The sequence below is a fragment of the Panicum virgatum genome, chromosome 5K, assembly GCF_016808335.1.
Source record: "Panicum virgatum strain AP13 chromosome 5K, P.virgatum_v5, whole genome shotgun sequence".
NCBI classification, from domain to species: Eukaryota; Viridiplantae; Streptophyta; class Magnoliopsida; order Poales; family Poaceae; genus Panicum; species Panicum virgatum.
Genome location: NC_053140.1, coordinates 9021870 through 9039293, shown reverse-complemented (window position 1 = coordinate 9039293; position 17424 = coordinate 9021870). Strand labels below are relative to the sequence as shown.

Below are 17424 nucleotides of genomic sequence, written 5' to 3'. Positions count from 1 at the left end.
GAATCTTGAACTTTTGAATTGAGTAGAAACGTTTCTCTGTTTCAACAAATAGTAGTTCAATGGACTGGATTGAAGCTGTATCATGCCTGAAATCAGAAAGGCGGACTCGTTTATGGAGGGCGACGAATGTCCGCGAGTTCGAAGAGGATTTGTTCAGTACTCCCACCGTGGCAAGAAGATTTTTTCGTCGGATCGCACGACGAAGAGCTGAACCAACCGCATCGCCGGGAATGGCTGCGCAACAGGAGGAATAAAGGCTCCAATTCCACAAACATCGTGGAGTGCGGAGTTTAACTTAGATCTGTTGGATGTTACTCATATGTCATAGGCTCTAATTTAGATCAGGCCGTGTTTAGTTCGCGAAAAAATTTGAGTTTTGGTACTGTAGCACAATTCGTTGTTATTTGACAATTAATGTTCAATTATATACTAATTAGATTTAGAAGATTCATCTCGCATGAAACAGTTCTACTATGTAATTAGTTATTTTTCAACTGCATTTAATGCTCCATGCATGTGTCCGAAGATTTAATGTGACGGATACTATAGAAATTTTTTTAGAACTAAACATGACCTCATTTTCACGAGACTCCACACACAACCACATAAGCTAAGGATATCAAACCGCCGCCACCAGGCCCTATCTTCGCGGCCCCCTCGGCCCCCTCCTCCGTCCCCCCGGTGGTCTCGCCGGTAGTTGAGCAGCGGGACCCATCCTCTACATAGATCTAGTCTTTTAGTTTTTTTTTCAAAGTTTTATTCTCTAGCGATATCGGCGAGGTGGTGGCGATAATGACGTTTTGGAATAAGGTCCATCTGGTATTTCCCTACTACCTTGACGATGTCCGTTCCAGCGCCGACAAAGGCCAAGTGAGAATTAATTCTGCCAGATCTGTAGGTTCTCTCTAGTTTAGATGCAGTTGGCTATCTTTTGTTGTGGCAACTTCGACCTTTTCTTTCGATCTGTTCTGCGTCAAGATCTGGTTTCTTTAACCCTTTGTTTTGGTGGTGAAAGTTTGCAAGTCTACGTTGCTTTGGGTGTTCCCCCAACTAATGTTTTTTCAGCGGTTGCTAGATCTCATTATAAATAGCAAATGATTTTTGCGGTCTTCAAAGTCTTATGTGGTGATGACGTTTGCAGGTGTTCCTTACCCTTGCTATTTTTTCAGTGTATTTTTCAAGTTCCGGTGGACAACGAACAATCGAAGGAAGAAGGAACTATTCAGTGTAATATTATTTTCTTTATATCATCTTATGTCAAGTTGTCCTTCTTTTATACCACCAATTATTTTCTTTAGTATGAATTAGATATGAGACATCTTTATGGTGTCTTTGTCAAAAAGAATAAGGCCCTGTTTAGTTCACACCCCGTAAACGCAAAAAAGCCGTAAATGCAAAAAAGTGCAAAGGAATCTTGCTAATTTGACGTACTAAATGAAGTCTATTTACAAAACTTTTTGCATGGTTGGGCTGTAAATCGCGAGACGAATCTAATGAGCCTACTTAATCCATGATTTGCAACAGTGATGCTACAGTAACCATCCGCTAACTATTGCTTAATCATGGATTAATTAGCATCATTAGATTCGCCTCGCGATTTACAACCCAACCATACAAAAAATTTTATAAATAGACTTCATTTAGTACTTCAAATTGGCAAAATTCCCACACAAATTTTTTTTTGCGTTTACAGCCTAAGAGAACTAAACAGGGCCTAATTTAGATCATTTCAGATGAGGCTTGAGATCTTTCAAGCTGGCACCAATCGTTCGTCCAAAACAAATATAAGTCTTCATCTAGCATACTTTTTATATGAGTGCCGTTGTGTAGCTTTTTATCTAAAACATTTCTCAAATTGATTTCTGAAATATACTTCCTTCTGTCAGATTTTCTATTCATCGGTTACTTTATTTTTTTATCTGATTATAGTATGGAAATAACTTAGGGTGTTTTTCAAAACAATGGACATAACTTAGTCGGATGCAGTAGATGTATTGGATAGAAATACGATATGCACATATCCAAAATTGTTTTTATTTTTCTTTCTTTTTTCTTGAGAAAATGTTTTTCTCTTTCTTTTTGAGAAATTTCAGATTTGGGAGAAAAATAAAACTATTTTTTGAGAGGGAGGAGAGCCGGAGAGGAATCGCAAAATTCTGGCCGGCCCGTCGAGGCCCAATTTAAACAATTGTTCGATTTCCGGCCTCCTCCTCTCTCTCTCTCTTTGTCTGTCTTCTGTCTTCTCCCAGTTCGTTTCGAAATTTCCTTCCGCGGCGCCGCCGCAATGGAGCACCCCTATTTTCCCCAGAATCTGCTGTTTAGGGTCCCCCCCATGCAGTCTGCCCGAAGGGAGGCGGAAGACGAAGCCGCGAAGAAAGCAATGGCGCCGCAGGAGCCGGAAGAAGGCGAGCGCGGCGGCGTCGTGAAGCGGAGGAAGGCCGCCGAGGCCACCGACGTGACCATGGAGCTCGGCATCCTCGACTGCCCCGTCTGCTACCACCCCCTGCAGCCTCCGATTTTCCAGGTACGCACGCGTACTTACATCGAGTTTACTTTCCTTGATATTTTTGCGACGCAGTGTTGGAACCTGACAGGGTGGATTTGTGCGATGTAATGCTGTTGCCCTAGGCTCCCGCGCAGGATCTCAATTGGATGATTATTAAGTATATAGCTTTGTTTGATCTTTTATATATAAAAAAGAAACTCTTCTTGTTTTTTTAATTTTGGGTGTACTAAGCAGGAAATTTCTGTAGAAAGGACGCACCTAGCACCAACAAATTCTTGGTTATCTTGGGGATGAATAGCCTCATATGATTCGAAGAAATTTCGTGGGATTCAGAATTTCGATCAGTATATTGCAGATTTCATTGTATGGTCGTGCTTAACATTAGGTACCTTGCTTAGCTATTGACCAAACTGGAGTAGGCTACTGGAATTGAGCGTTAATTTAATTTGATCGACAATTTCGTCTGAAAATTAATTGATCAGTATATGGAGCAGGGATATATGTGTGTCACAGATTCACAGTGTCAGTGTCCTCAAGTTTCTTTGTAGCGGTGAAGTGGCATTCAAATTGTCATTATGAATAAGTTAAACAATAGGATTCAGAATTATTTCTTTGTCCTAAGAATTATACTGTCCAGATTGAGCGGCATGATTGCCGAAATATTTTGATTTTCTCCTGTATGCAACTGCTCATAGTCATAGGTTTCTGAAATTGAATTGAAAATGGCTGTAGTTGCAAGAAGAACTGACATTGCTTGCCCCACATCGACTGCATCTAACAGTCCAAGTCGATTCAAATTCTAAACTTCTTAAAAATTCATGTGTTTATGCCTTGTAGATAGTTAAAACTGGAGTTACTAGTATATTGAATTCAGTGAATTTAAGGCAGCCAAATAGGAAGGGCATACTGAACTAATTCAGGGATTCCTCATGTTCCCTATTCACTTATTGTTTCAGTAGTACTTTTTTATTCTTCTATGCGCTCAACTACCATTGAAATATCGAATGCTTGCTTACTAATTTGTGCCTTTTCATGCTAGAGATTCCAGTAGCAACTTGCAGTCTGATCATTCATGTTTCCTACGTCTGAAATTATTCTCACCTCTCACATTTACTGATACATCCGTTTTTCCTCAGTGTGCTGTGGGGCATGTCGTATGCTCATCTTGTCTTGCCAAGCTCACGGACAGGTGCCACTCCTACTCCATCACCACAGGCTACAATCGGTGCCACATTATTGAGCATGTTGTCGACTCCACTAAAGTTTCTTGCTTCTATGGGGACCTTGGATGCACTGAAAAGATAACCTACTACGAGAAAGAAGACAATGAGAAAGTGTGCCCTCATGGGCCGTGCTTCTGGCCTGAAACCGACTGCTCCTTCCGCGGATCAACTGTGATGCTCCATGAGCATTTTGCTTCGGTTCACAAGTGGCATTGCGTCAGGCTTTCCTACAACAAGGCATACCGATTCCGCATTGCCCAGGGTTCAACTGTCCTCCAGGGTGAAGATGGGCACCTGTTCTTGGTTAACATGGTACTGGAGCCCGTTGGGGGTCTCATCTCACTTTTCAGCGTCCAGCCTAACATCAATGAATCAAAATACATGTGCAAACTGGCAATCTCATCTCCTGAATTGAGCTACTATCAGGTTAGTCAGTTCCAAACGAGAAGCACTAATCTGTTTGATGGGCTACCGAAGGATTGCTTCCTGTTTGTTGTGCCAAAGGTGCTGCTCCGAGATACCGGTACAAATGCCACAGCCAGTGTGAGTGTGACACTCACCCACCATAAGTGTCATGCACAGGTTACAGCTTATTGATGTACGTATCACTGCCTGTTCATAGCTGAGATATGATCAGGGGGTATTTCTGACCATTTACTACGTCTAGGTCTTGTTATGTACAAAAAGTGAAGAAGTTGATTGAATGTGGATGCTACATTGCTACCAAAAATGAGAAAAGAGACTTGTGTATGTGTGATGTCCTTGGATGTTTTTTTTTTGTCGGATATGCCATGCTTCGTGCTCTGATCGTCTAGTTGCATTCATAGCAATTTGGTTTCTTTGTTGAACATTGACTTGATATTCTTGTCAAATGGAACAATATGAATATTTGTGTGGATGGTGAAGCTGTCCTCAGTGCTCGCTGCAAATCGAAAAGCATACATATGAGTTCAGAGCTTACTGAAAGTTAAGGATGTCATGCCCCCCTGTCCTTTTTTGACCTGTTTTTAATACTTGATTTGGACTCATCGTGATCATTTTCAGGTGCATGGATTTTAGAAATTTCCCAAGTTGTAGCTCTCTGGCTGTTCCATTAACTTTGCTGTGTATTTGCTTTTGTTGTTTCTCTTCCTTTTTGATAGAATGATTGATATCCTTCGCCTAATGCGAAACTTCACTTCACTATATGCTATCTGGATGTCTGTTTTTTTTAAACGAATTTAGTTCTCTGAATTACAATAAGCTAAGAATGTGATACTAGTAGTCAGTACAGGAAAGTACTAATGCATATCCTTTATTGAGGGAGTATGTTATATCCTCATTAATCGAACAGAGGATTAATGAGGGGTACATGCATCTTTTTCCCATCTCCTTGTTTTGTTGGTAAAAAGTTACAACGCTCTGTATAACAGGATGGAGGGAGTACTACCTCCATACTGGTATTAGATGATGTTTAGGACAAGATTTAAGTCAAACATTGGGAATATAAATCATAAATAACTTTTAAGTTATTAAGTTTAAAAAGTGAAAATTATGTGAATAGATTTGTCTTAAAAAATACTTTCATAAAAATATACATATATCACTTTTCAACAAATATTTTTATAAAAATAAGTAATCAAAGTTATATTTTGAAGACCGTGCCACTGTCCTAAATATCATCTATTTCCTATACGAAGGGAGTATATGTTTTTCCTCCGTAAACGCTTCGTTGGAAGAGAAGTCGCAGTTAATTTAGCGCCTGAAGGATGGAGCGTCGGTGCGGACGGAGCGTTGCCGCGCGCGGCCGGCGGACGCGAGTGCGGGCCACTGATTGGTCGATGACGCCCGCCGACGACGCCACTTAATTAAACAAAGCCGAATAAACATCCATCGGGTGAGCATAGCATAGGAATGAACCGCGTAAAAGCTAGTGTGACTGTGAGCACAACTTCAGGTCATTTCCATCACGATTCATCTCATTGACACTACACTTGACGATATTTTTGCAGCTAATAAGCAAAAACCTTATATTGGAAACAAAGCATAGTATACTAGTACGGGATAACTGAATCATACTACCTGACACGAGAGCATGTGAGGTGCCTGCCTCAACATGCACATCCTGCTTGAAACCAACCCAAATGACACCGAAAAAAAAATCCCAAACGCGACACCAAGACAGAAGCCCCACAGTGAAAACGGCTGGACGCTACACATTCAGGTGGCAAAAGTACCCATCACTGACGAACCAACCAATCACGAGCTATCAGCCTATCACCGTCGTCATCCTCGTCGCTCTGGACGTAGCTACTGTCGTCCGGGTCGTCATCTCCATCAGCATCGTCAACAGTTGTGATGTTGATCGTGAGGACGATACCTGCGGCGGCGTCCGGCCCGTCAGAAGCCTTGGGCACAAAACAGACGTGCTGCTCCGGCGGCCAACCAGCACACCACAAGGGCCATAGATTGGCAATCGCCGCAGTGCTGCGATGGCGCGGAGAGCACGAGAAGGACACCGAGCACCCAGCGATGTTGATGTGCTGAACGCGGACGAGGGAGACAGCGTACCCGTGCGTCTCCGCCGCCGGCTGCACGCTCACAAGGAGAAGCTGCCCGTCGTCCTTGCAGTGGAGAACGTGCGAGCCCGGTTCGACGACGCGCAGATCGAAGGGCACCCAGTACCGGAACGTCGTCGACGGCCACTTGACGAAGCCAGATAAAAATGTTGTTGGGGTCTTTTCTATTTTCTGCCGGGGTCTTTATTTTTAAGAAGTAGTACAGAACAGTGATTAGCACTGATTTTATAGAAATCCATCGGTGTCGGCCGACCCCAACGCAACCACGCGGAGCGCCTGCTGATGCGGACCCGCGAAGCCGCAGCCGGGCTCCGGGCATTCGCACGGCGCGAAAGGACAAATCAACCGGTGGCGCACGCCGTGGACGTAGTCGGCGGCCTCCTCGGGGCACCCGGGGCCGCAGTCGACGAGGACGGACTGGACGGCGCGCTCCATGCCGTGGCTGCGCGCGAGGGCGCCGGAACATTCACAACACTTGCCTTCAGGCAGCTCGTCGCGGCAGGACGAGCACAAAAAGTGCCCATCGGAGCACTAGAAGGAAACAGAAACACACGGTGCAGAGGAAACATTAGGATTTACTTGAAGAACAGTAGGGCAATAGCAAGTTCATCGACGACGACCGAACAAGCAAACGCTTCTTTCTTCCATTGTCAAATGAATCCAAATCTATACACGCATCGCAATTCGCAATATAGTGGTTAGCCGTTTACCAGGAATATCGGAGGCCAGAGGGGCCGGGCGCACGCGTCACAACTCAAGGCCTCCGGCTCTATGCTGCACTTGAGTCTCTTGGCGGCGCTGCTCCCTCCCTCTTCCCGAGCACCTTCCCTTCTCTTGCCGGTGATGCCGTCTCCCTCCATGGATGGCCTTCCGAATCTGTTGGTCCTGCTGCTTGCATATGCAGTGTATGGAGCCTCGAGGAGTTGCAGATATATATTGTGATCTAAGGATCCGGTGGATGGAAACTATTTAGACTTTCGTTGTGAGGAACCGCCCAAATTACTAAACCGGGTTATCGTCCATTGATCAATCTCAGCTTAAGCGAGATAATTCCGGTAGTCCCCGGTATGCGCCTTGAGCAACGCCCAGGATCAACTCGCATACCGTTTGTTCACGCCATAGCAACCATCACAAGGATACATATGAGAGCAAAATTTTAAACTTTTGATTACAAGTCTTATTTATCTTACAAAGCTCATGACTTTAACTAAACATAAGCAACTATACATAAGGATTTTTAGCAAATAAACTTTCTTTACAAACTAAGATGTATCCTAAAATTAGATGGATATCCTATCATGTTTTCCTACAGTCAAGAGGTAAAACGCAGCGGAAAATTAGAAAGTAAATAAGTAGCAATAAAGATGTTCTTGCCCAAGACACCACTTGCATAAGCTTTGAGCAACTTTCACCATCCATCCACATTGCCGGCTCCGGCGGGATGAACGTGGCCATCGCTCCTTAGAAGAAAACCTGCAAAACAACTTAACGGCAACACTGTAAGTACATTTCGTACTTGCAGGGCTTATCCATAATACTATACATTTGGTGGATGCATGAGGCTTGTCAAATTTTAACATTTATAAATAAAAATGCGAGCATAATTTATCAAGTGAACAAGCAAAGACATGGCATCTAATATTTCTGTATCAAGCACCAATACAATTGCATGAGTAAAGTGATCATGTAATCATGAGCTCAATCTTCCATAAGCCCTTCACGAGAACTCTACGTTAAAGTTAAAGTACAAGAGCGTGCTCAATGACCGAGAGCGCGGCTATTGCAATAGATCAAAAACCCTGCAGGGGTGTACAACTTTTCCCACACGAGAACAAGACCAACGACCATACCCACGGCCAAGGATAAGTGTTGATTCATGCCTCAACCTTTCACACAAACACAACCGGCTATGATCGAACGGTCGGGAAGGACAAGTGCACCGGAACCGCCGATCACACTTCATCACAACTCGCACCGAATCCGATCAAGGCAAAGTGTGACTCATGCTAGTTGGCTTACCGTCCCATTATTAAGTATGTGGTTTGTATGAAAAAATGCTCAAGTATCAAAGCGATGACACGTCGGTCCTTAACCAACTCAAGCAAGTCTAAGCCACTTGGATTCCACTCCCAACATGACCCTACGACACTTGCTCAAGTCTCGATCCATCATTCTTATCTTGCTCATGTTTTAGTCTCTCTCATCTACTCAAGTATATTTAGGCAAACACCCTATAACTTGCGAGTGATGGTGACCTTGCCATATCTCGACTTCTACCGTAAGCTAAGCATGGCTAAGCAAATTAAGTCGATAAGTCTAAACAAACATACTTTGCCTAGTATGAGTGATTCTAGAGCTAGAAGGGAAAATATGCCAAATGGGTTCTACTCACATCACATGAACTAGCTAGGGTTAAGCCCATGCACAAATAATACTTTATAATAGCAAATTAAGATTCAAAAGTAGGGTTTGAGATACATAGGTGCCTGTCTTGGTACTCCGCAACCGCGACACTTCGAAACGTCATCCTCTAGGAAAGGAGATAAATGCATGAATTAGAAAAGATGCCATGAATGCTTATGCATATGAGATGCAATGACTCATGAGAAGTAAAGGCTAACATGATTCAAGGTCATAAAGCAAGCAACTAAAATAAGGCACACCAAAATTACAAAGGGAGATGCAAAAAACAATAATATTTTTGCACACACTCTACAAAATAAGTTGTAACAAAAAGATGTCATCAAAACTAGTTGTGGTACTATTAGTTGTCATATAAATTAAGAATAAGTAACTCATCACAACATCAAGCATCAACCATGTGAGTTAGTTCGTGATTGTTATCAACATAAAGGATTAGAGCATGCTCATTCAAGTTGATACACTAGCATACCCAATTTTAGACAACTCAAGAATTAAAGGATGTCTAGCAACATCACATCTTAGTTAAGATACAATCATCATTATGTAAAAGAAAAGCTAGCAAATTATGTTATACTTAATTAAGAAAGCATTGTTATTATAAATTATTTCATGGAGGTTCCTAACCATAAAAGCATATCATATTTATCTCTAATTAACAGGAAGGTTGATAGCTCACATGAGCACAATTGATTCACTAGGTGTTGTACAAGTAAACTAGTTTTAGAACACGTATATATAAATTAACATCCTTCTAAGAACATTTAATTAAAGCTAGCATTTATCAACAACATATCATGAGCATTGCTAACTAACAAGGTTCATTCCATGAATTTAGGAGCAGCAGAAAATAATTAACCATGCGTGCATTCAACTAGGTAGCAAAGCTCTTTATTAACAAACTAGAAACTATATGATTATATAACTAGTTAAAATGTGTTATCAATTTTAGACAGTAGATAAAGATTCAACAAAGTAAGCAAAATTGGATCCATATTTTAGAAGCACATATGTATTTATTGTGCAATTTAATAGCTAATTAGGTTTATGCAAATATGGATTAAACTGTATCAATCTACAAACAATTCATGCCAAACAACATGTCTAATGGATAGTACACATCATAAGGAAGCTAGCAAAATTGGTTCCATAATTTTTGGACTAACAGAGAATTAATTATGTAATTAATATAATTAACACACCTTAAATAAACTGAGAAAATAATATAACTATTTGGGGAGAAAACATATTTTTAACAGGTGGATAATAACAAGACAAAACCAACAAAATTTGTTTCACATCAATCGGAGCTATATTCAATTTTATAGAAATTATATAAGATGATACATGCTTATACACTTAAACCAAAAACTGTACTTGCCACTGCTACAGTACCCACGAACCGTCCGGTCCGGAAGAGAGGACCGTCCGCAGTACAAGCTCGGGATGAGTTCCAGAAACGCATCGGTTCTGTGTAAAATTTGGAAGTGAACGGCGGACCGTCCAGGGGTGAATCGCAGACTGTCCGCCGTAGAAAATTCAGGGGACGTGTTTTGTGTAGAGGCTCGATCTAGGAGGTCACGACTCGCAGACTGTCCGACCGTAGGTCGCGGACCGTCCGCTTGTCGGCCGAGGCTCACCGGCGAGGTCGCCGACGGAGGCTCCGGCAACAGTTTCGAGTGTGGTTTGTTTCTATGGGTTTCTAAAGACATGGGGAACTTGTTTGGCTAGTAGATTTGACATGCATGAAGTCTACGAAGCTCTAAGTCATCAATGGTGAAAAGTGTTGAAAGGCCATGGATGGGATAGAGAGCTTGAATGAGGGCACAAGAAGAAAGGGGAACAGTGAGCGGAGCTCACCGCTGACGTGTGGAGCACAAGCAAAGGGCCACTTGTTGGAGTAGAGCGCCGTCGGTGTAGATCGGGTCGAGTTCATCCTTGTGAGCTTGGGAAAGATGAAGAAGAAGCTTGGGGATGGCCTTCTCCTAGGTCTCCGGTGAGAAAGAGATGAACGAGGGGTGGAGAAGCTCGTCGACGTCGTCCTCCGCTGGTCCTCTATCGAACTTCGGCGAGGATGTGGTGGATTTAGTGAGGAGAGGTGGGTTCTTCCTCCATAGCTTAGTGGAGAAGAGGGCAAGGGGAGGGAGGAGCTTCTGTGTGAAAAGGAAGACTACAGGGAGGGGAGGGGGCGTTGGTTGAGGTGGGCGTCGGATGGGGCATGGACAGGTGTGAGTATACGTGGCGCAACTTCTCTGCAAAGATGACACGCACACAGGTGGTTCTCGCGGACCGTCCTCGAGGGAGAAGCAGACAGTGGAAGAACAAAGTCACTTAACATCCTGGCTCTTTACATAAACTTCTTTCTTTGCTCCAATCTTCAAAATTAATTTTCCAAGCTTCCAAAAATCACGCCAATTTTTGTGTTGATACTAGAAATCAAGAGCAACCCATTTTGCTTGTAATTGGTGGAAAAACTATTGTAGATTTGAAATGAAAATTCTTCCCGGAATGCTATTTTTGGGTTTTTCGGCTGAGCTGTTTGGCTTCAGGATGGATTCCTAAAATTCGGGGAAAATCACCTAAATTCTAGATTTTCAAAATAGTATTTTATAAAAATAACTCTCAACATAAGTCATATAATAATAATGCAAGTTGATTCACAAAGCATGAGTTTCAAATGTATCAACAATTCAACAATTAAATACAAATGCATTCAAATCAAGCACAAAATTTTTCTCAAAGCTAAACAAAGATGCTCATTATGCGATATTTAACATGATAATTATATTTGGGTCGTTACATTCGTCGTATCGTTAGCCGGCCAATTACTATTTAGAAAGGTGCGTTAATTACTGCATGCCTAGGAGTAAATCGAGGAGTCAGAGAGCTACGAGAATTCAAGAGGCTTTCGATCAATTTCTCGCTGCTTTTGGTTTTCTCGTCATGGCTACACGAGTGGACGTCGTTTGGCCCATCCCGGTGTTACACCCCGTTCGGTTACGTGGGAATGATTCCCAGGGAGCGTCCCTTCGTTAATGTACATGTACATAGCACCAGAATGGTTCCTGGCCGTTCCACGCTCGGAACGGCGCGGAACGGGGGGCTAACCGAACGGGACCTTAAAGAGAAGAGTGCTGAAACTGTTGATGGGCCAGGGGTGAGGGGCCACAGACTATAACAAAACCGGTGTTGTTTGATAAATGCTCCCTCCGTCTAAAAAAAGGGTCATCGTAAAGTTCAAAATTTATCCCACAAAACAAATCATCTCAACTTTTAGACAATCCTACGGGCCCACAATCAATACAAAATCCATCTACACAGCGCCATGATTTCGGTCGCACCTCTTCCCCTTCCAAAAGGGCGCAGTGCAGGGTGCCGAAAATTTACTAACGGCGGCACACTGCATGCAGCCACGCAGATTTCTTTTACTCATTGATTCACGTGGGATCTACTCCAACTGGTAGGGTGTTATTAGGCCAGTCCCAGTGGGAGTTTCATGGGTACAGATATCTAGACTGCGAACTAGATAACCGTGTCAGATTAGTTTCATGGTGCAGTGGCGGAGCCAGGGGTGTTTACCGGGGTCTGCGGACCCGATAAAATCTACCAAATTCAATGCAAATTATTATTATCAACAGCTTAGACCTCAGCTTTCTTGTGAAGAAGACCCCAATGATCAGCTGGGCTGGCTTCGCCCCTGTCATGGTGATGAGACTCTCCTCACATACCATGAAACTTGTCGGTACACTCAGACAGGAGTACCCTCTCCTACAAGACAAGGACGAAGGCGCTCAGGAGCGGCAACCACGGACCACGGGTCCGGACCCCCGCGGACAGGTCCCGAACCTCCGCGGGCCGGACCTGGGCCTCTACAAGTGGAAGCCGGACCTCCAGGAGGCCTGAGTCATCGAGCCAGCCAAGGGACCCGGATCCAGCACCCTATTTGGATAGGAGTCTGGAGCCGCCACGTGCCCCTGTGGGCGCGGCCGCCGACCGCCGGGTCCGGTGCCGCCACGTGTCCCACAGGCACGAGTCTTCTGCCTAAAGCCAGCCCTCCTGCCGCATTAAATGCTAGTGGTTGGGGCGTGCCCTGCCAGAGCAGGGCATCGATACCCACTCACGGGTTGAACAGGCGTGACATGACAACACGGTAAGCCCGCCTGTTTCCAAGGCGGCTCGTCTGTTACCGAGGCACGCAGCAGTGTCTCAGCGCCGCGCGCGTGGGCGACGAGTCATGATGACCAGCTACTAACTGGAGCAACAGTGCACGCTGCTACAGCGGACTGAGTCAGTAGTTCGGCGCTTCATCATGAACTCGACGCGTGGCTCCAGAGGCTAGACTCTACTCCGACAGGACAGCTTAAGACCATCCCTGGTCAGAAGCTACGCACGGAAGCCGACGACAAGATCTCCGGATCTGTAGCATTTAAGGCTCCGCTGTGTACAATATCAAATATATCACCGGGCCCACCTGTCGAGCCCCCGCTCAGTGTACATGCTCCCCTTGGACATATAAAAGGGAGAGCACGCCCGCTAGAGCACAGGTGGACACAGACACGAGGTTCCACAAGTTTTCACACATGCAGAGACTGGCATAGCTCCTCCCCCAGCTTGCACACAAGCTCAGGCAATACATCACACAGTGGACGTAGGGTATTACACTTCGGCGGCCCGAACCACTCTAAATTCTTGTGTGCTTTCGTGTTCTTACACCTCTAGATCGAGCATTCCTTGACTGCCCCCCAAGCACATCCTACACTTAGGATTAGGCGGCTGCATTCCGCCACCCGGCTGTGGTTTTCCACACCACGACAAAACTCAATCCTTCTATCTCCTTACCATGTCAGCAAAATTGATGATATTTATTGCCATGAAACTCTTCATAAAACCCACATTGAGACAGGCCTTATACTCCCTCACTGACTTATTTTTTTTTGGACGGATGGAGTACATAAATTTTGAGTGCTATTTGCTAGACATTGTCAAAATATAAATGGGAACCATGAAAATAAACATACTTCCTCAAAGATTGTTTTTATAGGATAAAATTTGAAGGCTAAACAAACAGTTTTTTCAGGACGGAGGAAGTATCGTTTTGGACATAATCTTACATATCAAGGAGTGATTAGTTTAGATAATACTAGTTTTCTATTATGTTGAACATGTTTCCCCTGATACATTTCTTGAATTAGAATTTTATCAAGTGAATTATATATCCTACGATGGAGTTTTGAGGACTTTGAGGTATAAGAGCATCTTCAAAAATATCCATAAGCTAGACTCTCTAAATGCTAAATGGAAGTTGCCTCTACTTTATAAGGGCTTCTAAATTTGCTTCAACTTTAGCAATAGCCTTCAGTTTGAAGTTATAATAAAGGGCTCCCTAGAGACCCCTAAGAATGGAGGGTGAAGGGGATTTGAAGGGGTCTCTAAAATACAGGGTCTAGAAGATGGTTTCCTGGAGTGTATCTTTTCTTTTAACCCTCTAAACTTACGCTAGGGGGCTGTTTAGAAAGTCTGCTGGAGTTACTCTAAGGCTATGTTTGGATGTCGATATTGGAGGCCTTGGTATTGAATTGGGTTCAATGCCAAATCAACCTAGTATTGGTATTAGGTTACAATATCAAAACTGTTGTTTGAATGTAGATGAAATTGCAAGATGGAATCAAAGCAGCTGGTGAATATCGATTTATGTTTGGATGTCCACACCGTGGCATCTGAGTCTATCTACGCCGAAGGAGGCGAGGGAGGAGTCGTGCGGCTCGGAGGACCGGCACGGGGCTCTCCATGGAGGGGGCTAGGAGAGGACGCCATGCGGCTCGCCGTGGAGGGAGGGAAGGGAGGGGCGCCGCGCGGCTCGCTGGTGGAGGGGCGGCCCAGGGCTCACCGCGGAGGGAGGTAGGAGAGGGGCACCGCACGGCTCGTTGGCGGAGGGGCCGTGCAGGGCTCGCCGTGGAGGGAGGCAGGGGAAGGGTGCCGTGCGGCTCGCTGGCGGAGGGGCGGCGCAGGGTTCGCCGCGGAGGGAGGCAGGGGAGGGGCGCCGCGAGGCTGACCACGGAGGGAGGAAAGGGAGGGGCGCCGCGCCTTCGCCTCCTCCCACTCCGACGCGTCAAAGGGCCACCGGGGAGGAAGACGAAGGAAGCGGGAGCAGCGGCACTGGGCAATTCCGCCCAATAAAGAGGGTCATGGCTCTGTATTGAGGGCGAGCGGGCGCAGGCAGCAAAATACCGCTTCGGCATTGAGAATGATTTCTAGTTCTAAAACTAAAGCCATTCAAACATCAGCATTTGGTGCTATCCAATGCCAATGCCAATTCTAGAGCCTCAATGCCAACATCCAAACGCAAACCTAAAAGAATAGGAGCCACAATGTCAAGCTATTTCTCCGCAGATGGAGTGTGGGTTGATAGGTAGTTAGAGCATCGCCAAGAGTCTTTCTAAATTTCACTTTCTAAATTATCATTTGGAAAGTCTTCTGCGTAAAAATCGCTTTCTATATATTTTCACTCTCCAATAGCGAGTCATTTGGAAAGTCTTACGAGTTTGAAATTAATCTTGTGCCGCTTAGCATGTACTAGGCCTCTTTCTTTTTCTTTCTTTTATTTTTTTCCTTTTGTATTGACTGTATGTACCATTACGAGGGCAAAACTTTATTTTAATAAAGTTTCCTTTGTATAAAAAGTAGTGAAAACTTTTTTGTTTTGTTATAATGAAATATCATGTAGACATTATCTTCATAATAAAGACCACATTTTTGCAAGATTATTGTTCGGTATTCTGGTTTCTCTCCATCCGCTTTTGATTTTAGTTTAAATTTAAATTCTTGCATTCAAGTTTATCTTCATTTATCCTTCAAATCTTTGTTTATTATGTTCCTATTATTGCTGTTTCATCTCAAAGATAGGCTGAATTGGTTTTGATCACAAGTTGCAAGGTTGATATATACGGTATCTCCTAATCTAGTCAGACTGATGTGATTCTTGTTGGATTATTTGTTCAAGAATTGTAAATTTGAGATCAACCAGACTTACACGGTTTTCAATCTACACCACTCTTAGTAATAAAACAATAATCTACCCGAATATTAACACTAGGTGTAATTATGTTTTTGCATTTAGGGGAAAAGTGTTAAAATTTGAATATAGCTTCTGCAAATATTCCTCCCTATTCTATCTTAAGTTGAAAACTCAAGTTACAATTTACTTTTGACAATAGATTCCATTGAGTATAAGTGTATAACAGATGGAATACTATATATCAATTTGAATACATTACTACAATCTTGTTATTGGAAATTGTAACATGAACAGGATCACTGGAACAATGCAACTGGATAGGATCTCAACATAATCCTGCATGCAGCCCACCAAATGACCAAAATATCCAAATGAGCAATCAGCAACTGTCGTCGTCGTCCTCGTCAGTAGCAACGAAGCCCATGCCGTCCCGATCGTCATCCTCGTGATCAGGGTCAGCACATACTATCGTTGTTGCGAGAACGACTTCACCCCAGCCTTCATCGTCGCGGTAACAAACATTGGGCTTGGGCACAACACATGTGCATTCCGTCGGCGGCCAGTCCGAAAGGCACAGGGGCTGTAGATCGTCCAATGTACAAGTGCCGCTGAGTCCAGGGCTCGAGGTAGAGAAAGAGACCGTGCACCCAAATCTGGTGGCCCTGACGTAGGGCGGGACGCAGACGAGGGAGACAGCAAGCCCGAGCCCAGGCGGCGCCGCCGCGGGTCGCAAGTTCACAACGAAAAGCTGCCCGTCGTTCTCGCAGCGGAGAGCCTGCGAGCCTGCTGGTTGGGCGACGAGCGGCCCAGAAGCGGACTTCCTGTAGTGGTCGAGCGGATCGAAGGGCCGCCAGTACCTGAACGTCCTCGACGGCCACGCGTGGTGGCCGGTGAGGTGGTCCAGGAGCTCCGCCGCCGCCGCCCCGGCGAAGCCGCAGCCGGGCTCCGGGCAGCAGCACGGCGCGTGCGGGCACGCCCTCTCGTGCTCTTCCTTGAGGTGGTAGGCTGTCCTCGCGGTGCAGCCGCGGCCGGCGTAGCAGCAGTCGAGGAGGACGGCCCGGACGGCGCGCTCCATGCCGAGGCTGCGCGCGAGGGCGCCGCCGCACCCAGCGCCACCGCCGAACGAGCACTTGCCGCCCGGCAGCTCGTCGCGGCAGGACGAGCAGACGAGCAGGTGGCCGCCGGCGGTACACTAGGATTTAGGATTAAGCACACGATGCGATGCAAATTAAATTAGGACGATCGACTTGCGTTAGAACAGAAGATACCTCGAATATCGGAGGTCGGAGCGGCTTGGCGCAGACATGGCAGCCGAAGTCCTCCACCGCTATGCTGCTCTGCAGCGTGCTCTTCAGCCTGATCCTGACGACGCTGCACCGACCGGACCCAGACCCTCCGTGCCCACCGCCTTCTTCCTCGGTGGCGATCCCGTCCCTCTCCATGGCCTCCGAATCAATGACGGCACCAGGGGGCTCCAGATATATAGTAGGGCGGAGGCAATTCAGCGGCCGCGGCCAGTCAAAGTGCGGTGGTGCGGCGCTAATTAGCAATTACTGCCTTTTTTTACCAGAGCAATTACTGCCTTGGTGAAACGAGGAGTCCGGCACGGTTTCTATAGCAGCCACGTGAGCAAGAAACCATCTACTCCTACAATACAGATTTCTTCTCTTAATAAATGTTATCTTTTTTTTGAACAAAAAA

General features: G+C 45.1%; 3 protein-coding genes across 3 annotated transcripts; 1 reads left to right on the top strand and 2 right to left on the bottom strand.

Moving 5' to 3' along the window:
- Positions 1-2231: 2231 nt before the first annotated feature.
- LOC120710484 (putative E3 ubiquitin-protein ligase SINA-like 6) lies at positions 2232-4646 on the top strand. The gene is made up of 2 exons (XM_039996162.1): positions 2232-2524; positions 3643-4646. The coding sequence occupies exons 1-2, from the start codon at positions 2285-2287 to the stop codon at positions 4324-4326; spliced, it is 924 nt and encodes a 307-aa protein (XP_039852096.1). The 5' UTR covers positions 2232-2284; the 3' UTR covers positions 4327-4646.
- Positions 4647-5948: 1302 nt separating this feature from the next.
- On the bottom strand, positions 5949-7147 carry LOC120709651 (E3 ubiquitin-protein ligase SINA-like 2). The gene is made up of 3 exons (XM_039995324.1): positions 6998-7147; positions 6552-6818; positions 5949-6458 (listed from the first exon to the last, which is right to left on the bottom strand). The coding sequence occupies exons 1-3, from the start codon at positions 7145-7147 to the stop codon at positions 5949-5951; spliced, it is 927 nt and encodes a 308-aa protein (XP_039851258.1).
- Positions 7148-15905: 8758 nt separating this feature from the next.
- On the bottom strand, positions 15906-17165 carry LOC120709650 (E3 ubiquitin-protein ligase SINA-like 3). The gene is made up of 2 exons (XM_039995323.1): positions 16992-17165; positions 15906-16915 (listed from the first exon to the last, which is right to left on the bottom strand). The coding sequence occupies exons 1-2, from the start codon at positions 17163-17165 to the stop codon at positions 16103-16105; spliced, it is 987 nt and encodes a 328-aa protein (XP_039851257.1). The 3' UTR covers positions 15906-16102.
- Between the last annotated feature and the right edge of the window lie 259 nt (positions 17166-17424).

Coding starts and splice junctions, on each gene's coding strand:
- LOC120710484 (XM_039996162.1), top strand. CDS start 2,285: ATGGAGCACCCCTATTTTCCCCAGAATCTGCTGTTTAGGGTCCCCCCC. Junction 2,525..3,642: donor TGCAGCCTCCGATTTTCCAG/GTACGCACGCGT, acceptor GTTTTTCCTCAG/TGTGCTGTGGGGCATGTCGT.
- LOC120709651 (XM_039995324.1), bottom strand. CDS start 7,147: ATGGAGGGAGACGGCATCACCGGCAAGAGAAGGGAAGGTGCTCGGGAA. Junction 6,819..6,997: donor TCTGGCCTCCGATATTCCTG/GTAAACGGCTAA, acceptor GTTTCCTTCTAG/TGCTCCGATGGGCACTTTTT. Junction 6,459..6,551: donor ATCAGCAGGCGCTCCGCGTG/GTTGCGTTGGGG, acceptor AGACCCCGGCAG/AAAATAGAAAAGACCCCAAC.
- LOC120709650 (XM_039995323.1), bottom strand. CDS start 17,165: ATGGAGAGGGACGGGATCGCCACCGAGGAAGAAGGCGGTGGGCACGGA. Junction 16,916..16,991: donor TCCGACCTCCGATATTCGAG/GTATCTTCTGTT, acceptor CCTAAATCCTAG/TGTACCGCCGGCGGCCACCT.